At 50.8% G+C, this 15,580-nt stretch overlaps 1 protein-coding gene across 5 annotated transcripts in view; it reads right to left on the minus strand.

Annotated features, from left to right (window-relative positions):
• The window catches only part of MACF1 (microtubule actin crosslinking factor 1), a 1,146,281-nt gene that overhangs the window by 226,402 nt on the left and 904,299 nt on the right, over window positions 1-15,580 (minus strand). For all 5 annotated transcript variants that reach the window (XM_085648361.1, XM_085648360.1, XM_085648359.1 and 2 more), the window contains 3 exons: window positions 8,216-8,338; window positions 7,711-7,812; window positions 7,159-7,260 (listed from right to left, as the gene is read on the minus strand). In XM_085648361.1, coding sequence (XP_085504487.1) covers window positions 7,159-7,260; window positions 7,711-7,812; window positions 8,216-8,338 — 327 coding nt within the window. The remainder of the gene's footprint in view (window positions 1-7,158; window positions 7,261-7,710; window positions 7,813-8,215; window positions 8,339-15,580) is intronic.

A 15,580-nucleotide genomic window follows, 5' to 3' on the forward strand; every position in this document is an offset into this window, starting at 1 on the left:
GGAAGGGCGTGACAACGTTTGGCAAGAAAGAAGGACGGGTCCTTAAAACCATCTTCTCCGGATCAACAGAAAGGAAAGGAGGTTTGGAAGAAAGAGCCTGGAGCTCACTCACTCTTCTGGCAGAGGTGATAGCTACCAGGAAAGCTGTCTTGAGAGTGAGAAAACGCAAAGGACAGGTATGAAGGGGCTCGAAGGGAGTGAACATCAGATATGCCAAGACAAAGTCCCATTGAGTCATTATGAACGGCACGGGAGGAAACGTGTGCGTAATGCCTTTGAGGAAACGGTTAACAACCGATGACTTAAAGAGAGACGGCTGATCTGGAATCCGTAAAAAGGCAGAGATGGCCGAAAGTTAACCTTTGATAGTGCCCAGAGCAGAGCTCTGCTGGGCCAAAGAAAAAAGGAACAGAAGGACTTCGGAAAGAGGGGCAGAGAGGGGATCCACAGCCTTTGCTGTGCACCATGCCACAAACTTGCTCCACCTTCAGGCGTATACCGTTTTAGTGGAGGGACGCCTGGCTGCCAGAATGACATCACAGACTTCGGGAGGAAGATCAAAAGCGGTCAACTGTCGCTGCTCAATCTCCACGCATGGAGGTGGAGGCGGGATACCAGTAGCTTGGTGCCCAATCCGGAGCCACAAGAATGATTTGGGCCCGGTCGTACCGAATCTTATTCAGCACTCTGGGCAGAAGTGATATAGGCGGAAAGGCGTACAACAGACCGCTTCGCTTAGCGAGTGCCACCTTGGAAATTCCCAAACGTGCAGAACTGATGACATTGCGCTTTCTCTTCGGTGGCGAATAGATCTAACCAAGGCTCTCCCCACTACTGAAAGAGACCTTGCGCCACGTTCGAGTTTAGACGCCATTCGTGATCCATCAAGCACCGGCGGCTGAGTTTGTTCGCCCTGGTGTTCAGAGAACCCGCCAGGTGTTGAACCATCAAGGTAATGCCTTAATGTTCCAGCCATGTCCAGAGGCGCAGAGCCTCCTGACATAAGGTCCAGGAACCCACCCCGCCCTGTTTGTTGCAATACCACATGGCGGCGGTGTTGTCCGTGAACACCTGCATCACACTTCCCCGGACAGAGGGAAGGAATGCCTTCATGCAAGTCGGATCGCCCGAAGCTCCAAAAGGTTGATATGGAGCCGGGGCTCGGCCGGAGACCAGAGTCCTCGGATCTCTGCCTCTCCCAAGTGGCCTTCCCACCCCAGGAGGGACGCACCCGTCACCACTGTGTGCTCCGGTTGGGGAAGGGAGCAGGATCTGCCATTGACCCAATCGCGATTCGTGAGCCACCACTGCAATTGTCGTGCAGTGCCCTCCGAGATCTGGACATGATCGGACAGGTTGCCCTGATGCTGCGCCCACTGGAATTTCAGAGCCCGCATATGCCATCTGGCATGTTGCACTTGCAGGATGCAGGAGGCCATCAGGCCCAGGAGCCGGAGGGTCATCCTGACTGAAACCCGGGACAGAGGCTGAAAGATCGGAATCATAGTCTGAATATCCCGGACTGCCTGCTCGGGAGGATAAACCCGAAACAGCGTCGAATCCAGAACCGCTCCGATGAAGGGGAGCTTCTGAGAGGGACTCGGGTGCGACTTCGGCATGTTGATGGAGTACCCCAGCAAATGCAGGAGGTCGGCCGTAGTCTGAAGGAGGTTGATGACTGCCTGGGGCGAGCCCGCCTTCAGCAACGAGTCGTTGAGGTAAGGGGAGACTGACACCCCTGACCTGCGCAGGTGAGCTGCGACCATCGCCGTCACCTTCGTAAACACCCGATGGGTGCTGGTAAGGCTGAAGGGGAGCACGGCAAACTGAAAATGCTCCTGGCCTTTTGTGAACCACAGGTAACGCCGGTGGGCCGGCTGGACGGGGATGTGTAAATATGCGTCCTGCAAGTCCAATGCTACCATCCAGTCTCCAGGGACGAGAGCAGCCAGGACCTGAGCCAGAGTCAGAATTTGAACTTCTCCTTCCGGAGGAAGCAATGGACATTTTGGAGGTCCAAGATGGGGCGCAGGCCCCCTTTGTCCTTCTTGGGGACCAGAAAGAAGTGGGAATAACAACCACTCCCTACTTCCGGCCAAGGAACGCACTCGATAGCCCCATTGGCAAAGAGGGCTGTGACTTCCTGCTGGAGAAGTACCAAGTGATCCCCCGACATGCGGTGGCACCGAGGTGGCATGGCTGGAGGGAAGGACTGAAAGGGAATAGAGTAACCTCTGCGGATGATCTGCATGTGATATCGCGCCAGTGGGGGAGGTGGTGACGGATCCTGCCACCCACTGGCGTGGGGTGCTCCACAAAGTTCAGATTAGGAAGGTTTGGAAGTAGAAGCAGCATCGGCGGAGGTGGACTGACCCCCACGCTGATTCCCAGTCCCGCCCATGCAGAAGCCGCAGCTGCGCTGATGCTGGTTCTGTACAGGTTTGCTGAAGGAACGTGCCTGGGCGCCTCTGCCGTGGCCACGAAAGGAACAAAACCCAGGAGTGGCCGGGCTTTTCGCAGACAGACCCAAAGAACTTGGCCATGGCCTGCAAGTCCTTAAAACGCTCCAGTGCACTGTCGACCTTTTCGCCAAACAGGCCAGTGCCATCAAAGGGCATGTCCATGAGCGAGCTCTGAACATCAGGCGAGAACCCGGTGGATCTAAGCCAGGCGTGGCAGGGAGGCGCCACAGTCATAGAAATCGCCCTGCCCAGTGAGTCTGCGGTGTCCAAACCACACCGAATGGCGAACTTAGCCGCATCCTTACTCTCAGCAACTCCTTGGGACAGCACATCATGGACTTCCTCAGGACACTGAGGCAACACCTGAGCAACCGTATCTCACACTGCGTGGGAATAGCGGCCTAATAAGCAGGTGGTGTTCACCGACCGCAGCCCTAAGATGGCCAAAGAGAACAACCGCTTTCCGAACTGTTCCAGCTTCTTAGAGTCCTTAGCCGGCGGAGCCATGAGAAAGGCACTCTGCGACATCGAGGCTTGGATGACCAGGCTCTCAGGCATAGGATGAGTGGTAAGAAACGCGGGGTCACCAGGCGCTGACGCCTGGCGACATTCTTATCCACGGGGGCCCCTGTGGCCAGCCTTGACCAAGTGCCCAACAAGACGTCAGTGAGGGCATTGTTAAAGGGAAGCAGGGGCTCTGACAAAGTGGACGCCGTCTGGAGCACCTCAGTGAGGAGATTAGTCTTGAGGGCCACCGTAGGAAGAGAGGTTGAGGACCTCAGCTGCCCGACGGAGCACCACTGTGTAGGAGGAGCCCTCATTCATGGTAGGCGGAGGAGAGGCAAACCCCGGTTCAGAAGAGACATCAAGGTCACCGGCGTCCTGCAAGTCGTCCACCCAGTCGGGTAAGAGGGTCCTCGGACCCCTCCAAGTCATTCACTACTCTGTTGCAGGGGGAACAGACCGCGGCGGCAGAGCTGGAGCAGGAGAAGGAACATATGGCGTAAGAAACGGCACCTTGAACGGCACCGCTCGGGGCCGGGTCGGCGCCGCGTCCCAATGCGGATCCCAGGTAGGAACTAAATGGTCCTGATCCGGGGCAAGGGAGGGACAAATGGCACCCACTGAGGTGCCGGAGGCGGAGCCGAGGGTGGCGCTGGGGCCGGAGCCGGCAGCGCTGGACCTCGCGAGGCCGGAGCCAACGGCGCAGGATCCTGTGGCGCCGAAGCTGGATCCGCCAGCGGCCCAACAGGATCTGGACACAGGACCGCAGGCCCGAAGGCACGCCGGCGGGAGCCCGAGGCCTAAAAAGGTGGTCCATGGTGGCAAGAAATTCTTGCACCTGTTCGGGAGTCACCAACGGACCCGGGTAAGGCGGATAGGCCGCGGGACTCCCAGGCTCCAAAGGAGCCGCAGGGGCAGAACCCCCTGTCCCCCTCGTCCGCATCCGAGGACCGACGGGGGGACGTCGGAGAGTGAACAAGCTTCTTTGACTTCTTTTTATGTCGTCGCTTACTGGAATCCGAGGGCGAAGACTTGGAGCCCGAGGAGTGACGACTGCAGCCCTGCGAGCGTTCCCGGGAACGGTCCCTGGACCTGCAACGGCGTTGGGACGAGTGCCGGACCTCCAGCAGCTTCCGGCATCTCTCCATCAAGGCCTTCGGGCCATGGCCCGGCAGGACCGGGAGTCGTGGTCTGTCTCCAGGCAGTAGAGGCAAACATCGTGGGGGTCCGCCACCAAGACTTAAATCCAGGCATCCCTACGTGTACCAAGGAGAAAAAGGGAGACAAAAGTCTCAAAAGAGGAGTCAAAAAAGTGACTAAGGTACGTGCTCTAACCGGATCTGCGCTTGTCTGGCGCGGAAAAAGAAAGAACTGATGTCAGCGCGCATGGGTGGCGCCTAAGCAGTCTCCGTGACGTCATCTCGGCGCATACGACGCCAGTGACGGACGCGGAGCCGCACAACTCCACCAACTGACACGCAGGGGTACTGCTACGAAAAGACTTTCCGGATCCAGTCTGACGCCTGGGGATTATTCTAAGGTGAGGAATCTATCACTAACGTGTCTCTTTCAGATTCTTATATTTATATAACTTTTGGCACCAAGATCATCAAAATCAGGTAAGTACATTTCGAGTTATACATTTTTAAAATTTTTAAAAATGGCCACAGTGCAACTTCTTAAGCGATAATGTTATCCTTTGGAGGAAAGTTATACACTGCATAGAGGTACTTCACCGTGACTTACGGGACCAATCTCAGTTAAGTATGGGGCGAGGTCCAAGGAAGCACCAACAGGTCACCTCTGGCAGCACTAGGGCGGCTGGATGCAAAGGTGCTTTACAGCATGGGGTGCCCAATGTTATCCTAGGGGATAAAAACATGTATTGCACTCGGGCACTTCACAGCAATTTACGGAACCAACCACTTAGACTTAAGGGGAGTATGGGGCAAGGTCCAAGGCCACACCAACAGGTCACCTCAGGAGGCTTTGGGTCATCTGGGTGCAGAGGTGTGTTAGGGCTTCGGGCGTCCCATTCACTTTAATGGGGAACAGTCCAGTTGCAAAGAGGCTGCAAGCTGGGACTGGGAGACCAGTCAGGCTGAACCAACAAGGGGGGCTCAGATCTCACGATGCCCGGGGACACGTTTGGACCTCTTCTGCTCGGGCCAGGGCAGCCTGGTGCATAGGTGTTGTGAGGCGTCAGGTTTTCATCACCGGAGACACTTGCAGTAGAGGGAGCCTGCACAAAGAGGCTGCAGGCGTCGGTGAGTCCACTGTGGGTAAACGCAAGCTGGGCTTTGTCTCTGGAGGGTCGGGTACCACACTGGCACCACTAGCCAACTTTAACTTGGGCTAGAAGTCACAGGTGCAGTGGTGCTTTTCGGTGTCACGTTTGCAGCAGTCCGGAGTCCTGACAGTTCTTTTGAAGTGCCTGCAGGATGCAGGGAAGTAGCTCCACTACTCCTTGGGAGTTCCTGGGTCTAGGTTGAAGGCAGGCAGTCCTTCCACGCTTTTGGGAGGCACAGCAGCTGCAGGACGAGACAACTTTAGTGCAATATGGCAGGAACAGCAGACAGGCCCGGCAGAGTTGGCGCCAAGAAGTCAGTTGCTTCTTCACAGTCCTTGCTGCTCTTCAGTGTCCTTTTTCTCAAATTAGCATTTCTCATTTCCTGGTGCCAGGGGCTCCCCTAAATACTAGATTTAGGGGTGTTAGGGGAGTGTAGGGTAGTAACCAATGCAATACTTACCCCTTGGGTCACTACGCCACCTATAAGACCACTAAGTGTGGGAAGTGGGTCCCAGAGTTCCTAATTCTGCCATCACAGAGATGGCAGACTCTGATATTTTGCTTTCACTTCAGGCAGCCCACCTTAGGGGTGGAACTAGCCTGAAGGTGAACACGCCTTTCTGACTAATAATGTCCCCGCACCAAATTGGCAATGGACAAGGGGGGAGGGGTTTGGCATCCTCTCCTGTGAGGGAGCCAGATTCGCATACCAAAGGTAGTGGGCTCTTTGAAGCCCCCTGCCTTGGAATGCTAATTCGTGGGTCATCCAGTGGGAGGGGATGTAAACACCCTTTGCCTGAGCAGGCTTTGTTTCTGACCTCCTGAGAGCAAAGGTCTTCATCCCTGGGGGTCAGAAACTCGTCTGTGGTGGCAGGCTGGTCAGCACCAGTCAGCCAGCTCACTAGTAGTTTGTAGGTTTTTAGGGTGCACCTCAAAGGTGTCCTCTGGATGCAGGCATTAATAAATTCATCACTTGAAATCAGTGTGGACTTATTAATACAATGTGTTTGATACCAAACATCTTTGGTTTCAGCGAAGCCATCATATTGTTGGTAAACTCGTTTTCACCAGAGTCCAGCATTTGTACTGGCAGTAATTGAACTGACCAGTACAGGTGCATATCTGCACATGCAGATCAGATATGTCCACACATGCAGTATAGTGCACTCTGCCTTGGGGCTGTAAGGCTACTGTAGGTGTGACTCACATATACTGCTTGCAGTGTCTGCAGGCATGGAACACAGGTATGTGTGCCATGTTGTGTTTTTACTTTTGTCTGCGCCTAGACACGCAGCCTGCAATTGCATTCTGCATGAGTTAGGTGAGGGGTTCCTAAAGGGTGGCACAATACATGCTGTAGCCCTTAGAGACCCTCTATTGGTACCCATGTCAACTCGGGCTAGGGGGCACGGGTGCAGTGGCGCCAAAGGTATTGCCAATTGAGGGAATAACTGTACAGTTTAGGGAAAGAGATCTGGCATTGGGGACCTGGGTAGTAGGAACTCAGTGCACTTCTTGTCAACACTGCATTGCATACCAGGAAAAAAGTGGGAGTGACCATGTCTAAAAGGGGCCCTTTCCTACAAACTGCCTAGTAGTTATATGTAAATACTACAGGGTATGGGAAGCAGATTGTTCAATCAGGTACCCCACAGGAGAGAGGAAGGATAAGCGACCTAGAGTTTTCCCTCTTCACATTAGGTTATTGTTGAAGGGCATAGGATTGGTAGTGGAAGGTCTTTGGAGTGTTGCTTTCTATGTATATTCACAGCCCTATCCTGCTTCTTCTTCATAATCGTAACTCAGTTAAAGACCATTGCAAAGAAAAAACAACCGTCCAAATACAGACCAAAAGAAGAACACACCCGCCTTTCCATCACACAGACTGCTTTGACTTTGTACCTTCATTTCATGAATCTGGTCTTTGACAGTATCAAGGTCAGTGCCCACAGGAGACATATCACACAGCTTAATTACTGCGTTATCCAGCCAGTCGAACATTGCCTGAAAACAAAACACAGGGGAGTTACTTTCCTATACAGGCAGTATGTCAGTGCCAAGTAACAGGTCCCTGCTGCATGGCCTGCATGCCAGGGGGCAGCAACTGGTTCCTAAATCATGGGTTGGCCATCAGACATCAGTGATTGAATCACGCAGCGTGGCCTACAATGTCATTGGTAGCTGATCAGTTCTCGCAGCATGGCCAGCACTCCAGAGAGAGGTGGCCACTTCCTACAGGGCAGCGGGTACCACAAAGAAATCAGTGGTTCCTCCAGTATAGCTAGTGAAACAGAAGCAAGTGATTGGTTCTTGGAGCCCAAACTGTTGAAAGAGGAATGCACAGTACCTGCAGGATCCAAGAAGCTAACAATGACTACTGTCTGCAGCATACCTACTATTTTAAGTCAAGGCAACAGTACCTGAACCACTGGTTGAAGGTAGACTCTCCCTCACCTGCAGTGTGTCTTGATATTGCACGGCAGATACCATGGCTTCCTCCAGGTGATCCAGACGATCTCGCCAAGTTTTGTTGAGATTCTCCCAGGCATTATTCATCTGTGAAGGAGATAGGAAGCTTAGAGAAGACTCAGTTGGAATCGGTAGGTTAGTGCAGGAAGAGATCAGAATGGAGAGCAGGTGGGGCAGGGTTATGTGAGATTTGCTGAAGACAATAAGAACAGGGTCCATGAAGGCCAATACAGATATCAGGCAAAGATAGATTATGTTGGAATCGGTAGGTGCTTGGAGGACAAAGGCACAACATGATGAGTTCTGTACAGTCGGACGGAGAAGGCAAAGTAAATGAAAATCATTGCAAAGAGCTGGAGGTTGAGGTAAGGGCATATAAAGACCGATACAGAGAGAAGAGGAGTAAGGAAAGAGTGCATAGGCAAAAGTAGGGCAAACAGCATTCTGCTCAGAAGATTCGGGATGAGTGTAAGAAAATACACAGGCGTACCTCATCAATGCTCTTCTTCACCTCTGGTTTCTCAGTCTCTCCACAGGCAAAGATTAAGTCAGTCCCAAGGATACGAATAAATTCAAGTTCATCATGCAATCCATCTGTCTCCTCCTTAATCGCCTAGAAGGAAATACAATCAGTTAGATCTTACAGGCCTGCTTACACAATATATAGGGCATGAAAATGAAAATGGGCTTCTGATAACAGGGGCCACTTTGTCTTTGGGGTCAGAGGGGAGATGGAGGATAACTAGATGCAGTCTGTTGAAAAATGGGCCAAGAAGGGTGGATATGGGGCTCAAGCCAAATGAAGGCTCTGCGGAGCAGTTCGAGCTACTGAACTAAGGCGGGGCAGGACACGTGGGGTGTTTACAGGACTCAGGGCTTTTACTAAACCCAGGCTGTAGCTTCTTAAAGCACACACTGAGTGGGGAGATACCAGACCCAGGCCAGGGGCGGGAAGACCCAATGGTGTCACCAGTGCATGTGGGGGCAATACTTTCAAATGCTTTAAATTAAAAAAACTGCCAAATCCAATCATGTATTTCTACAGAGACAGCTCTACAAGATACAGGAAGGAAAACAACAGACAGAAGGCTAGGCTCGATCTAGCTGGAACACCAAGTTTAGGGAAGACTAATATTGGAACAGGAATATCCCAGTCATAGTAAACAGACATATTTTCATGCCCCGCGTGCCCGACTGCTTGTTTCTGGTATCCTGACTTTTTTCCCTGGCCTCATGCTAATATAGCGTGTGAGCATAGGTAAGTATAAGTAGGTTCTGGATCTGGAGGGGTGCACCAAGTTTGTCCCTCATTTACTAACAGCGAACTACTGTCCCTGTTGAAGGTTTAGCATGTAGAGCAGTGGTGGTAGCGTACCATGCTATTCTACCACATATAGAGGACTACTGCATGCACAAGTAAGTTGTTCCTTTTGAATCTCAATGTGTCTGAGCTAATCCTTTATACAAACTACAATGACTCTCCAAATTTTATTTATGTCAGTCACAATCGTCATCCTCTACCCTTGAGTCACAGGCTCACAAACAAGACCGGTCGACTGGTTATCGATTTTCCTGCGTGATATGCAGGAGATAAAGGGCTATGATAAACCACATGGGCGAATGGTTACAGAAACTGCCTTACCAGATAGATGGGAGGTAATCAAAATGTCCTCTTCCAGACGGGAAGAACATCATCGTTCCCCCGAATTAACATGAGTGTGAGAAAGTGGCTCTGTATATACTGTTCCCAAATAGATACAGGGTGTACAGAGTTCACAGTCCCCAGAGGTTTGGCAGAGGCTAAAGTTAGATATAACCATACTCTCTAAGTGGTAGCTTGGTCGAGCAGTAAGGCAGTATCAGAGGACAGTGTAAAGCATTTGTTTTACACACTCAGTCAGCAAATGGTCTTACACACTCAATAACTGAACTCTAGGCCAATGGTTTATATATAAAAAATATATGCTGGTTTTATTTTAGAACCAACAATTGGAATTAAAATATACTTTCTCAGAATGAGATGCGTTATATAAATACTTTTGCAATATGCAATTGACTTTTGTAAACAGTTACAAGTGGTTGCAATAGGCAACACTATTTTATGGTTTAAATCTGTTTTATTGATTTAAAAGAAACCAAGAACAAACAACAGGACCTCATGCTCCTGAAGACAGTGCAGTACAGACAATTAATGCCGGCTATAGTAGCACGTGAGAAAGTGGCTCTGTATATACTGTTCCCTAATAGGTACAGGGTGTACAGAGTCCACAGTCCCCCAGGGTTTGAGAGAGGTTAAAGTTAGATATAACCTTACTCTCTAAAGTGATAGCTTGGTCGAGCAGTAAGGCAGTATCAGAGGACAGTGTAAAGCATTTGTTGTACACACTCAGTCAGCAAATAGTTCTACACACTCAATAACTGAACTCTAGGCCAATGGTTTGTATATAAAAAATATATGCTTGTTTTATTTTAGAACCAACACTTGGAATTAAAATATACTTTCTCGACAGGAGATGTTTCATAAAAATACTTTTGTATATGCAATTGACTTTTTAGTAAACAGTTACAATTAGTTGCAGTAGGCAACTCTATTTCTAAACACAATACATTGAGCTTAATGATAAATTCAGATTACATGCAACAGATTACTTTGTAGATTACTTTTGTAATTCCAGGCTTGGATCCTAGATCCAGTCCTGGGTCAGTTCTCAGAATCAGCTGTTGAAAGTCGACTTTGGTACTGTAATGATTTTTAACTAATATCTATCTATTTCAAAAGTGAGCATTTAGAAAATATTTCAGAGCAAACAATCAATGATTCCCTATGGAAGGAAATGAAGGTTACAGGTACAGTAGGTTATCGTTACTTTTGTAATCCAGTACTGGGTGTCTAGACTCAGTACTGGGACATTTATCCAAAACAGGTAAGTAATTACGTTTTCAGATGTTATACGATTTTTGAGGAATATTTAGAAATTGCAGAAATCAACACTTAGAAGAAATTTCATAGAAAAGCAGTCAATGGTTTCCTATGGAAGAAAAATGAGTTAAAGGTAAGTATAGTTGTGGGTACTTTTCAGAGTCAGTGCTGGGCACCAAGATCCAGCACTGGGAGCTCACCTAAGAGCAGGTGAGTAAATTCGTTTTTGGTACTCGGCTGATTTTTGGTGAATATTTTGAGTTTTGAAAAGTTCACACTTAGAAGAATTTCCAAGAAAAAGCCAGTCAATGTTACCCTACGAGGAAAATGAAGTTAGCGGTTTAAGGGTAAGTACTCGACTGGCAGAGTTGAAGGTCTGGGCATAGACTCAGGGGTCTCCCAGTGTCAGGTAGGTACAGTCAGTTCACCCTCAGCGGTTTCAGGACGGCCGGGTGCAGAGAGAGTTAGGCCCAATGTTATCCTATGAGGGATAGGGGGGCCTGGGTTGGTGGCTGCTGTCGGACAAGCCACGCGGCTGTGGGAGCTGGGCTCCTGGTCACTTACTCAGGGCAAGTGGGGAAGTAGGTTAGTGTAGAGTTTTCACTGCCAGGGCCACTCGGGCGGCTGGCTGCAGGGTGCTTTTGAGCCGTCGGGCGCTCAATTGATTTCTATGGGAAATCTCCGGTTTAGAAAAAGACTGCAGGCTCGGGGACGAGGACTCTTCGGGTGCCACCACCACTTCGAGGGGTAAGTTGGATAGTTGGAGGATAGGTAGGTACCCCGGGATTGGGCACAGAGGGCCATGGGGCGCCTTTTGATGTCGGAAATCTTACCCTCTTGTTGATCGCGGTTGGGGTGGCACTCTGTTCTGAGGCTGCAAGCTTCTTCAGGATAGTCGAGGGGGGTCCTTGGGTGCCGGACTCGGGGTCACAGTCGCCGTGGGGTCGTCCTCGTGGGTTTAGTTCACTCCGGCACCGGCCAGGCTGGGCAGGTGCAGAGTTGGCTGGGATCGCGGTTCCGGGCTGCTGCCAGGGGTGAAAGGTAGGTTCTGAGTAGAGTCTCTACTCATGGGAGTCCCAGGGGATTAGAGTTCAAAGGCAGCCAGGTCCTCCGGGGTTTCTGGCCACAAGAGATGCCGGGTTTGGAGCAGGAGCAAGTCCGAGGTCGACAGGCCGGTAGGGCTGGGGCCAAAGCAGTTGGTGTCTCCCTCTCCTTTGCAGCTGCAGGGCAGGTCTTCTTTTCTTCTCGCTCTTCTTGTAGTTTCGGAATCTGGAATCTGGGGAAGGAAGGTTCAGGGTGCCCCTAAATACTAGATTTAGGGGCGTTACAGGTAGGTGAAGGCCAGGGACCAATGGGTCCTTGTCCTGGGGTGGGTACACCCCCTATCCTGCCTCTCTTCTGTGGGAGGGGGGCAGTAGCCTAATCCTGATAGGGTAGGGCCTCCCATCTTCAAGATGGCGAGAGCCCGGAGATGTGCTTCACCTCGCCTCCCCCACCTGAGGGGTGGAGTTGGCAGGCTGGCACATCCCCTGTCCTTATTTGGGGGTTCCGGCCAAGCTTCCCACCAGAGTGGGGGGTTGCAGGGGCCTGGGGAAGCTCACAGAGGCAGCATGCCTTTGAAGCTTCCCCCTGCCCATCCTGGGGGAGGAGATTTAGCACCTCGCCCAGGATGTGCATTGTTGCAGGCCCAGGAGAGCAGGGGCTCTCCTACCCAGAGGTCCAGCAACATGTCTGCTGGGTTGCAGCCTAGGCAGCCTCAGAGCAGACGTGGATTGTAGGTTAGGTTTAAGGGGGCACCTCTAAGATGCCCTCTGGGGTGCTGGGTACATTAAATCCCACACTGGCATCAGTGTGGGTTTAATGTACTGAGAAGTTTGATACCAAACTTCTCAGTCTTTAGTGTTGCCATTACGGTGCTGTGGAGCTCGTGTTTGACGAGCTCTCAGCACCATGTACTCTTAAATGGCAGCACTGCACTTACAGTGCTCAGGAATGGCCCTGGGCAATGTAGGAGTACAGGGCACCCGCTCCTGTGCCCACACCATTGGCATAAGGCACCCAGCTAGAGGGGTGACTGATGTATGCCATGGCCGTGTAGGTGATGGGCATGGCACACAGGGATGTGTGCCATGTCGACTTTGTTTTTGTCTTGCACCCAAACACTCAGCCTGCAAAGGCAGTGTGTGTGTGTAAGGGTACAGGACCTCTAAGGGTGGCACAAGGAGTGCTGCAGCCCTTAGAGGCCTTCCCTGGTCACAAGGCCCTGGGTATCTAGGGTACCATTTACCAGGGGCTGACATGTGGCCAGGGTTTGCCAATTTGGGTTTGGTTTGTTTTAGGGAAGGAACATAGGCCCTGGGCACCTGATTGGCAGGAGTCCAGGGCACACTCAGTCAAAGTACATTCAGCAAAAAGTGGTGGCATACCATGCAAGAAAGATGGCACTTTCTCACACAGGGCAGGTCTGCTTTCTTCAAGCTCTTCTTTGGAATTTAGAATCTGGAATCTGGGGAAGGAAGGTTCAGGGTGTCCCTAAATACTAGATTTAGGGGCGTTACAGGTGGGTGAAGGGCAGGGACCAATGGATCCCTGTCCTGGGGTGGGTACACACCCTATCCTGCCTCTCTCCTGTGGGAGGGGGGCAGTAGCCTAGTCCTGATTGGGTAGGGCTTCCCATCTTCAAGATGGCGAGAGCCCGGGGATGTGCTTCATCTCGCCTCCCCCACCTGAGAGGTGGGGTTGGCAGGCTGGCACATCCCCTGTCCTTATTTGGGGTTTCCGGCCAAGCTTCACGCCAGAGTGAGGGGTTGCAGTGGCCTGGGGAAGCTCACAGAGGCAGCATGCCTTTGAAGCTTCCCCCTGCCCATCCTGGGGGAGGAGATTTAGCACCTCGACCAGGATGTGCATTGTTGCAGGCCCAGGAGAGCAGGGGCTCTCCTACCCAGGGGTCCAGCAACATGTCTGCTGTGTGGCAGCCTAGGCAGCCTCCGAACAGACGTGGATTGTGGGTTAGGTTTCAGGGGGCCTCTCTAAGATGCCCTGTGTGGTGCTTGGTACATTAAATCCTACACTGGCATCAGTGTGGATTTAATGAGCTGAGCAGTTTGATACCAAACTTCTCAGGCTTCAGTGCTGCCATTATGGTGCTGTGGAGCTCGTGTTTGACAAGCTCTCAGCACCATGTACTCTTAAATGGCAGCACTGCACTTAAAGGGCCCAGGAATGGGCCTGGATACTGTAGAGGCACAGGGCTCCTGCCTCTGTGCCCACACCACTGGCATAGGGCACCCATCTAGAGGGGTGGATGATGTATGCCAGGGCAGTGTAGTTTGTGGGCATGGCACACAGGGATGTGTGCCATGTCGACTCTGTTTTGTCTTGTACCCAGACACTCAGCCTGCCAGGGCAGTGTGTGGGTTTTAGGGTACAGGGCCTCTAAGGGTGGCACAATGAGTGCTACAGCCCTTAGAGGCCTTCCCTGGTCACAAGGCCCTGGGAACCCAGGGTACCATTTGCCAATTTGGTTTTGGAGGTTTTTGTTTAGGGAAGGAACGTAGGCCCTGGGCACCTGATTGGCAGGAGTCCAGGGCGCACTCAGTCAAAGTACATTCAGCATTTCAGCAAAAAGTGGGGGCATACCATGCAAGAAAGATGGCACTTTCTCACAATGAGGCCCTGATATATTGGAATCTTGAATGTAGAATTAAAATTCTTGTCATTAAACACTATTTATTTTCTGAGGGTGACCACATATGCATTCCTTGGCATGTGTAACATGATCTGGCTAAGCTGAATCAATATCCACATTCATAATGAATACAACTTCCCTGAGAAAGCATGGGGAGCTTTTCACCCCCTCAGCTCAGGCATGCACCCTTCAGTTGTGCTGGATATGAGAATGAGAACCTTATCCCAGTGAAATAATGATTTGGGAAGCTAACAAACACAATTGTGGAAATAGAGAAAGGGCTCCTGCTGAGGCCAAAGGTTACTCATATAGAGGAAATCCCCATACACGCACTAGGACTGATGTCTTACAACGAGAAGCACTTAGATGAAAATGATTAATGGATTAAACTTGAAAAAAAAAAATTGTCTCTGAAAGTTCTGCAAATATTGCATATTCTGGCAAATATTCTACTAAGTACATGAAGTCATGATGAGAAAAGGTGAAAATCAGTTCTATCAGTATAGAGTGATTTAGAAAGAAACTCACGAAAAACTCACGAAGCATTTGCTGATCTGCAGCAAGTTGCACAACACAGCCTAAAGAGGCACCAATTAACCGCTGCATTTGAACCCAGTAACAGAGCCAGTGACTGAACAACACTGGAGCATAAGAGTGAATGGTCAGCACTGTAGCCAATTAGCTAAAGGTCATAAGTGTAGCCAGAGAGTAAACAATCAGTGAGCGAACAGTCAGCACTGCTGGCAACAAGTGAACAGACTCCATTATAGCCAGTAAGCAAACAGATGCATCAACCAGTGAAAAACTGGAGGCCACTGTTGCCAGTGAGTCAGCAGAAACCACTGTAGCCAGTGAACAAACAAAATCCATAGTAGCCAGTGAGTGAACAAACAAGACTGTAGCCAATGAACTAATAGAAACCACTGTAATCAGTGAGCAAATAGATACTAACCAAGAATGTGGCCAGTGCGCAAACAGACACTAATCACCACTATAGAAAGTGAGCAAACAGACTAGACTGTAGCCAATGCCAGAGAGTCAACTTACACCACTGGAGCCAGTGAGCCAACAGAATCCACAGTAGCCACAGAACAAACACAATTCACGGTAGACACAGAGAAAACAAACATCTCTTGCCAGTGAGTGTACAGACACTTCTGCAGCCAATGAGCAAACAGACACCAATCACCACAGTGGCCTGTGATGAAATGGACTTCACTGTAGACAGTGAACGAAGGTACAGCACC

Source organism: Triturus cristatus, chromosome 3_2 (assembly GCF_964204655.1).
Source record: "Triturus cristatus chromosome 3_2, aTriCri1.1, whole genome shotgun sequence".
Taxonomy (NCBI): domain Eukaryota; kingdom Metazoa; phylum Chordata; class Amphibia; order Caudata; family Salamandridae; genus Triturus; species Triturus cristatus.